General features: G+C 53.4%; 3 protein-coding genes across 3 annotated transcripts; 2 read left to right on the forward strand and 1 right to left on the reverse strand.

The window, feature by feature from the left end:
- Positions 1 to 1,952: 1,952 nt before the first annotated feature.
- CC1G_13263 (hypothetical protein) lies at positions 1,953 to 2,674 on the forward strand (the record flags this gene model as incomplete). Its single annotated transcript, XM_001841479.2, has 3 exons — positions 1,953 to 1,997; positions 2,071 to 2,178; positions 2,240 to 2,674. The coding sequence occupies 3 exons, from the start codon at positions 1,953 to 1,955 to the stop codon at positions 2,672 to 2,674; spliced, it is 588 nt and encodes a 195-aa protein (XP_001841531.2).
- A 503-nt stretch (positions 2,675 to 3,177) lies between these two features.
- CC1G_13264 (hypothetical protein) lies at positions 3,178 to 5,346 on the forward strand (the record flags this gene model as incomplete). Its single annotated transcript, XM_001841480.2, has 3 exons — positions 3,178 to 3,803; positions 3,864 to 3,923; positions 3,981 to 5,346. 3 exons carry the CDS (start codon positions 3,178 to 3,180, stop codon positions 5,344 to 5,346), a joined length of 2,052 nt encoding a protein of 683 aa, XP_001841532.2.
- A 1,616-nt stretch (positions 5,347 to 6,962) lies between these two features.
- CC1G_13265 (hypothetical protein) lies at positions 6,963 to 8,930 on the reverse strand (the record flags this gene model as incomplete). Its single annotated transcript, XM_001841481.2, has 3 exons — positions 6,963 to 7,049; positions 7,263 to 7,558; positions 7,877 to 8,930. The coding sequence occupies 3 exons, from the start codon at positions 8,928 to 8,930 to the stop codon at positions 6,963 to 6,965; spliced, it is 1,437 nt and encodes a 478-aa protein (XP_001841533.2).
- Between the last annotated feature and the right edge of the window lie 250 nt (positions 8,931 to 9,180).

The raw sequence follows: 9,180 nt of genomic DNA on the forward strand, positions 1-9,180 counted from the left end.
TTCCCCATCAGTCTATTCCAACAGCGTGTTGGCCTCGTAAGCGGTTTCATATTCGATGCGACTACTCAGAACTAACGTCCTTCTTCCAGTCTTAACTCTCGCTCCACCCCTCGATCCACGTTCTCCAAAAGTGCTTCAATGGACCCTTCTACTGTACGGCCCTCACGACCACGACAGAACAGGCCAGGCGAAGTGGTCATAGAGATGAAGTCTACCGTCGCGCATTACATTGATGATCATCAAGACTACATGGTACGCCTCTGCTGATACTTTGCCCTCGCGTTATTCAGGATTCGCTGAAATATTCCGTTGCTACTATCACGTAGAATAAACCGTATGACCTCGAACGCTCGCAGACGCCTATGGATGACGGCCCCAAGGCCCGATAAGATGGTAATTCTCTTGAGAAGAAGCGCCGTACTATAGAGTTCCTTCCGGTGATTATGCCTAACTGTGCAATCCTTTTACGCTCTCACTGAGCTGGTACACACTCGTTCAACAATCGGGCCGTTTTAATCCAACGTGGAGTCGCCCCTCTAGCTTTATTTATGTAATTTAAGGGACCTAATATATAAAAGCGTGATAGACAGGAGTTCTTGACAACGCGTCTCGAGGGAAGGCGAAAATTAGTGCTGTCACAGCGACAATCTCTCATAATTGGTTTGCGATCTTTCATTCTTGAGCTTGAAAATGACTAATGTATGGGCGACGACACTTTTACGTCTTGAGCCAGGAACCTGGTAGATATCCCCCACGGAGGAGGCTTCTAACAGATGGGCTTCTTCTTCACGATTTGTGCTTACCGGGATCCAGGGTCTTATTTTCTTTCTCTACATTCTCTCGTCACTAGACTCACTACTCTTTTCGAAAAGATGGGCAGCTGTGAGCCATGTGGCCATCCTTATCGTGTTGGTGCTTTCGCAGCACCCACAAATGCATATGTAGGCGAGGATTCCATCTTCGAGTCGGTAGGTGTTATCACGACATTCATTTAGTATAGAACGGTCACTGAGAGAAGTACCCATCAGCTCTTGGAAGATATATTGTCTGGGAGCCTTCCAGCTATGCACATCGTGACCCGCAATTGGCCCCCTTGCGCTCGCAAGCTTCTCCAAGTAGTCGATTCACTTTTGCCCAACATGACGCGGGTGAAGAACCCTCCGATAGGTCCGGATCCCCTCGGCAATCACCCAGTTTATTTGCCTGCTGGATCATCATTCGTCGTTTAAAAGTTTTACAGATGGTCATTCATCTTGCCATATGTTCCTCCACACCCCCCACCATTCGCGAAGAGTTACGAACTGGACTCCTCGACGACGTCGAGCGCATTATGACGGCACTAAATCACATTTTATCGCACAGCGCCTGTACTGAACTGCTGTTAGCTCGACTAGTGATGTGATCGTCGCTCCTCGACTATCAGTCTGAATCTTCTTGCTCTGTTGCACTTGCGCGATGTGGCAGGGACCGCAGGGTCGTTGAGGCACGTTCTTCAATGATGTCCTGTTGGATACTTTCTTCAGGATCGGTTCGCGAGTTTGAGAAGAGCGAATAAGATTAGCCAGATATATTCTCACTTGGAATCAAGCGTGCGGGATTCCTGGAGCCAATTGGTTGGATCGGGGGACCATAATCGCCGGTAAGAGTATGCGGAATGATGGTGTAGCGAATAGTACTGATCACATTGTCAGATCTCAAGTTGTCTCTAGAGAACGCATAGCTCAGACTGCCTTGTCCAATTCCCACCATTCCATCTACTTAACACCCCTTGCAAACATCATCGTATACGAAAGCGTCTACGGGCGCATCATGGATTAGCGCGACGCTGAAGGTGGGATGATCGGCGCTCAACCAGCGTCAATACACTCTCTCATCAAACATCAATCAGTACTCACTTGCGCAGAGATTGGCCGTCGCGCATTGACCAGGAAGGAAAGGTCTGGCGCTACACGATGCGCCGTCGCCGGAGAGACCGTTCTCAAATTAGAGGCGATTGGGTATAAAAAGCTGTTTGGAGAGAGCAGTAGGAGGTCAACCTACAGAAGCTTTCTCCTCACACATCCGCTACAGGTATGGGTAGGACACCGTTGGCAAGAAGATCTCAAACTCAACCCTTCCTTTAGCCAGACATTTGCTTCAAGCCTTCCACCATCCTTCCTACGAATTCTATCTCTAAAGGTGAGACTACATCTCACTAATGGAAGGTTCTCATCGAAATTAACCCCTCGCATTCCCATAGATGCAACTCACCAAAGCCTTCGCCGTCACCGCCAGTGCACTTGTTGCAACTGCAGGAGTAATCACCGCCCAGCGCCTCAACGCACGTACAGTCCAAACTGGCCTGCTAATCCGGGACCTCATGGACGAGCTCATCGAAGCGCGCGAGTACATCGACGAGTTGCTCGAAGCTCGCTCCATCGAAGACCGGTTCGAAGATATCACCACCAGAGCTCACGACGCCCAGTGTCAGTCCGTTGCTCCTGCTGGGACGACCTGCAATACCGGCATGTGCGATAGGATGGGATTCAGCTGTGGATATAATGCAGGTACTGGGACGTGCAGTCCGACCTACACCCCCAGCGGTTGTGGAGATTGCACGTGTGCGGTCCGCGCTGGACAAGGTGGTGCCAGGAGATCACCCTCCCCCGGAAAGGCTGCCGCCAAGCGCAAGTAATCACTCTACCCATCGTACGCGTAGCTTGACGATGATACATGTCTCCACCTATGATAGTGCTTTATATTATGTTATTTTCAGTGGGAGTTAGCCCACGCAGTACATCGTGCGATCGACATCCGACTGACTCGGAAATTCGGATTTCTTTCTGAGCAGGCCTAGTCGTATTGGAAATCGCCTCGGCTAGCCGTTATGTTGGCTACGTACCCCAACCGGTCACCAATCTTCCAATCGCGAGCACGTTACAGTCAGCCCCGAAAGTGAGTATAAAACCCCACTTCCCCGTCCATCCAGCTCCCATCAACCGCACAACCTACACACGCTATCGACACCACACTCGCTTTCAATCGCTATCATCTAGATCTCGTATAATCTGCTCAACGAACAAGACTACAACTACCCCACATTCTTTTAATCACTAGACTATTTTCTTTGGCTTTGGTTTTTGCTCTCGATACCCCGGACTCCTCGATACCCTCTCTCTTGATACCCACTCGGCGAAGATGAAACTCAACGCCTTCTTTTCGGCTCTAGTTCTAGTCCTTCCAACTGTGTTGGCCTCTCCCACCGGTCAGCGTAACAACGGCGGCTCTGGCGCAGGTTCTGGCGGCGACGCTGACGCTGACGCCCCCAACAAGGGCAACGACGGCGGCGGAAAACCCGGTTACGCCTACTCCAGCTACTACGCCCCTGGCGCTTCCTCCTCCGCTTACGTCTCTCCCACCTACACCCACAGCTATTACACGTCCTCTTACGCGAACTCTGAGTCCCCCTCGCCCACCGACGTCGAGACCGTTGCTCCCCAGAGCTTCACCGAGCCTCAGCCTCCCGCTTCGTCTACCAACGTCGAGACTGTCGCTTCCCAGAGCTTCACCGAGCCTCAGTCTCCAACGCAATCTCCCATCCGTAGCACTGTCACACGGACCGAGTATGTGACCCATACCAACGAGCCTTCGACGGTGTACCCTCCCGCGTCGACCTCGAGCACCACGGTCACCCAGTACGTCACTCGCACCAACGAACCCTCGACGGTCTACCCTCCCGCGTCGACCTCGACGTACTACCCCCGTCCCTCGACTGTCACCAACACGAGGTCGGTCACCAGTACCCAGTCCGTCACCAACACCAGGTCAGTCATAGTCATTACGCATTCCATCATTCGCTCGTACTAACCCCCACGTCCCCCCAGGACCCAAACCGAAACTCAGACCAAGACCCAGACCCAGACCCAGTCATACACCAACACCAGGTCAATCCCACTCATTAACTATTCCACCATCGCTAGAACTGACCACTTCGCCTTCAGGACCCAAACCGAAACCCAAACTCAGACCCAGTCGGTCACCAATACCAGAACCCGGACTCAAACTCGGACTCAGACCCAAACCCGGACTGTGTCTGCGTATGCGTCGCCCACCGCCGAGTACAAGAAGGACAAGGGCGACGATCAGGGTGCTGGTAAAGGCGGGAAAGATGGTGGTGACGATGGCGGGGATAATGGTGGAAACGATGGCGAGAACGATGGTGGGGATAACGGAGGGAACGACGGTGGAAAGGGTGGAGACAACGACGATGACAACGACGGAGGGAATGATGGCGGAAACGGTGGTCAGAAGGGCGGCGCGAACAACGGTGGAGGCGATAATGGTCAGAAGGGCGCTGGAAACAACGGTGGTGGTGATGGCGGTCAGAAGGGTGGCGATAACGGTGGTGGGGATCAAGGGAATGGCGGCGGGGATGGTGGTGATAACGCCAACAACGGTGGAGGAAACCAGGGTGGAAAGAACGGTGGTGGAAAGAACGGCGGAGGGAACGATGGCGGGAACATCGGTGGTGGAAAGAACGATGGCGGCAACGGCGGGGGCAAGAACGACGGAGGAAACGACGATGGAGGAGATAACAACGACGGCGATAACGACAACAACGACTACGGTGGTGGTGATGGCGGCGACGAGGGTGGAAACGGCGACGGAGACAACAAGGGCGGGAACAACGGTGGAAACAACGGTGGAGGGTATGGAGAAGGCGAGAACCAGGGCGGAGAAGGCGGTGAGAACAACGGTGGCGGCTACGGTGGCGGAGAGAACCACAACAACGGTGGCTACGGTGGAGGCGAAGGGAAGAACAACGCTGGCGGAAATGCTGAAGGCGGCCACGGTGGAGGCGAAGGATGGGGCCACTTCCGCGGTGGAAACAAGGGCGGACGATGGGGTGGCAGGGGCGATGAAGGCTATGGTGGTGGTGCAAACGCTGAAGGCGGCTGGGGCGGAGCCAACGGTGCGAAGAACGGCGGTGGCGAGAACGGCGCTGGCTACGGCGGCGAAAAGCACGGCAACAAGGGACGAAACGAGGGCGGCGCAGGCAACAACGGTGGAGAGGGGAAGAACGGAGGATGGGGAGGCGAAGGAGGACGGGGTGGTGAAGGAGGATGGGGCAACAATAACAACAACAACAACGGTGGTGGTGAAGGTGGAAAGAACGGCTGGGGCGGCGGGAACAAGGGCAATGGGAACGGCGGAGGATGGTTCCGAGGCTGGGGCGGTGGAAAGGGCGGAAACGGTGGCCAGAACGGGTGGAGCAACGGCGGTGGTGGTCAGAACGGATGGAACAACGGTGGTAACCAGAATGGCTGGAATAGTGGAGAGGGCGGTGCGAACGGGCAGAAACCTTAGAACTACAATCTCCTTCTCTCCCCTCCTCCCTCTCTCCTTCCCTCCCTCCCTCAAGCGTCCTTCGCAGCCCTCTACTCGTCATGTCTCCTATCCATTCACTTCCCTAGACCATCTCCCCATTCACTTCCTTATCCCATCCTCCCATTCATCTCCTAGAACATAGCTAATCTACACCCCGATTTGTCACTAGAACAGCATTGAATCAATCATCCTTTCCACGTCTCACATGATGACAGTCGTACTGACCTTCCCATACGAATGCCTCTCAGACTCGGAGGGTCCAACCCCCAAGTAACCGCGTTACCTTAAGCCAAGCGCCCAAAGTTCGAACGGAAGCTAAATCCAGATGATAACGGGAAGCTGGGCAAACCATCAACATCGATCCGAATATAATGTACCAGACGAAACTAGGACAACTCACCGTCAATCATCCCTCATTGCCCAGCCTGATTCCCCACTCCAACCACCCCTTCCCATCTCACACACCGAACAAAAATAAAGTACGCACCATATCCCTATATGCTCACCAACCTCCATCCCCACCCCCTCGAAAGGGAGAGACCTCAAGCGAGAAAGAAAATAAAATTGCATAAATAAAACTCGTACAAAACCAAGGCTTCTCGTACGAATGAAATAAAGAGGAGAGGAGTGCATAACGACAAACGACAAACGACAGCGACACGAAGGAAATGAGTACGAGAGAAACGAGTCGAGAAGAAAGAAACGAATAGGAACACGAGAGAGTAGGAGAGTCGGAGGAAAAGAGAGAAATAGACAAGGAAAAGAAAACCATTACCACTACCGTACCGTATACCATTTTTCGTATATAACTTTGTATGTAATTCTGTATTTTATGTATGTCTGCGCTCATCGGGAATGAACAGGGGCGATAAAACCGAGTCGAATAGAGGAAAAAACACAACAGACAGAGAGGAGAGGAAAGCGAAAGCATAACAATAAAGTATCGACGAAACGAACGGACAGAGTACACATCGTAAGCGGTGTTCCTACGAACACCAAAAGAGGTCTCCAAAAGAATACTACTACGTTCCTAGGAACGCAGATGGTGAAGAAGGCGTAAGGGGAGTACGGTCCTAAGAACGCAGGTGAAGAAAGCGTAAAGTGTATCGATACGTTCCTAAGAACGTAGCTGAAGAAAGTGTAAAGGGGAATACGAACCATCCAGCGACGACGACCAACCAAACGGCCAAACGACAAAAGTCGAAACGCTAATCGACAAACCACGACGCCAACGGTTCAACAGAAACGGAATCAAATAAATTAAAAAACAGAGAAAACAAAAGCCCAGACAAACATTCAAACTCCAAACATTCAAACTTCGAACAATCGTAAAAAACATATCATAACCAGAAACAAAATAGACGAGGCGAGGGGGGTAAAAAAAAAAAAGGAACTACTAGAGTATCGTTTTCGCGAGAAAAGAAAAAAGAAGAGAAAGTAAAAGAACGCAGTAATCGAAGATATCGATTACAATTTCCATGCGTAATGAGGCATACCACGAGGTCCCGTCCCATACACGCTCATTCATCATCCAACGTCCCACACATCCACACTCGTTAACACTCATCCCGCTCGTCCATTCATCAAAAACATCATCACTCGGGCTTGACTTTCCATATCACAGCCGCTGCCGCAACACTCAACAACACAACACCAATCGCCGTCTGGACATTGATCTGGTTCTGCGAAAGAGAAGTATGGGTTAGTGTGATGTCATAGGTCGAGGCGATAGCCTGAAGGCCCCTAAAAAGAAAAGGAAAGCGGGACGAAGCGGGCCGTCCTCCCGTCCTCGAGGCCCGTCGTCGAAGGCACACCACCCCGCCGTGGTCGAGCAATCCCGACCACCCAACGAGGAAAACACAACAAAACCTAAAGAATAGAAGAAAAACACTCACATCTCTAACCCCCTCCCCACCCTTCCCCTTCCCCTCCTCCCTCTTCACGCCCTTCTCGACGCTAACACTAGAAGCCGGCGACCCAGAAACCGAATCCAAACCCGACCCAGACCCAGACGCCGAATCCAACACCGCCGAATCCAACGCCGACCCAGCCAACGACACCGAACCAGACGCAGACCGCGAACCAGGACCAGACGAAGAAGTAGACCCAATCGACGCTTTATAAAGTGACGGTTCAGGCGTAGCAAGCGAGCCGACACCGAGGTTCGCGCGCGTTCGGGTGCCGTCAAGGACTGGAAATGGGTGCGAAGATAGTTCAGCGTCCATCCTCGACGGGAGCAACAAAAGCAGGAATGATAACGTACCTCGGCTCCCACCACTCCCCTCCTCCTCCCCATTCCTCTCTACACTCGGACTCCTACTCCTACTCCCACTCCGTCCTCTCGACCCCTTCCTCCTCCCCCTCCTCCGGCGGTACCCCGAATCCGAAGACTGACTCCTCGGCGAAGGAGGCGTAACAAGCCCCCCATTATGCTTAACAGCCTCCCCATTCACATACCCATTCAAATGCCCAAAGCCAGATCCAGACGTCGAGCCAGATCCCGACGCACCAGCATACAGAAGCTGCTGCTGAATCCGCCCCTCCCACCCCCTCTCGATCCTCTCAATCCTCTCCAACCCAACATCAACCTGCTTAACCCTCACCTCCCACTCCTCCCTCACCTTCTCAAGTCGCTCCAACTCTTCCCTCGTCTTCGCAAACCGGTCCAACTCCTCCCTCGTTTTCACAAGTCGATCCAACTCCTCCCTCGCTTCCTCACGCGTCTTCGATAAACGTTCCCACTCGTCGCGTGTTTTAGATAGACCTTCCCACTCTTCTCGAGCCTTGGACAACCGCTCCCGCTCAACCGACCACTCCTCTTGCACAGTATTCCACTTGCCCTCAACAGACTTCATCCACTCGCTTATCCTCGCCGTCAACGACTCTTCCTCCTTCTCAACAGCGGCGGTCGTACCCGACGGCGGCGATGGGGCAGGTTCCGACGTAGCATCCGAGGTCGAGGTCGAAGGCGTCGTCGAAGTAGCAGCCAAAGTTGAGGATGACGAGGCCTGCGACTGCCTCAAAAGCGCCTCCAACGTCTCCACCTTACTCTCCAAGCTCTGAATCGTACTCTGCGCAACACTATGCTGAGCCTCCAACGCACTCGTCAACTGCATAACAGCCGAAACCTGCGCCGTCAACTGCGCAATCTGGTCTTGAATCTTCTCATCATCCGAAGACGGCCCATGTACTTGCTGCGAGAGCGGTGACGATCCACGTCGGGGCAGAGCCGACAAGAGTTGCTGTTGCTGCTGCTGAAGCTGGGCGGAAGGCTCCGGCGTCCTGGGACGGGCAAGTTCCGAAGTCTGACGTCTCTCTTCCTCCTCCCCCTGATGCTCATCTTCCTCCTCAACCCTCTCCAACTCGTGCGGGACAACCGTCGCCACACTCCGCGCATCATCATCATCATCGTGATCACCACCCACGTGGTCCTCACCATCCTCCTCAAGCTCAAAGCCACCTCGCTCTCGAGATTCATCATCATCATGCTCGTGCACCTCGCGCTCCATCTCCCGCCGCCTCTCCTCGATGAGCTCGCGCAGAGACTTGACCTCGTGCTTCATCGATTCCTGCTCGGCGAGAACAGATTCGAGGGCACGGATCTTTTCGAGTTGGGCGGTGAGCGTAGATTGGGTGTCGCGGAGCTGCGTTTGGAGATCGGAGATCACCGCTGGAGGCACAGGCGGGGGTGCAGGGGGAGGACTCGTTGTTGGTGCTGGAGGAGGGGGTGGCTGTTCTTGGGCAGCAGGACGGACAGGGGGCAGCACCGACGGATACGAAGGTAGATTTGCGGGCTGTAAAATGCCATTAGAT

This window comes from Coprinopsis cinerea (assembly GCF_000182895.1).
Source record: "Coprinopsis cinerea okayama7#130 chromosome Unknown cont3.26, whole genome shotgun sequence".
In the NCBI taxonomy this organism is placed as follows: Eukaryota; Fungi; Basidiomycota; class Agaricomycetes; order Agaricales; family Psathyrellaceae; genus Coprinopsis; species Coprinopsis cinerea.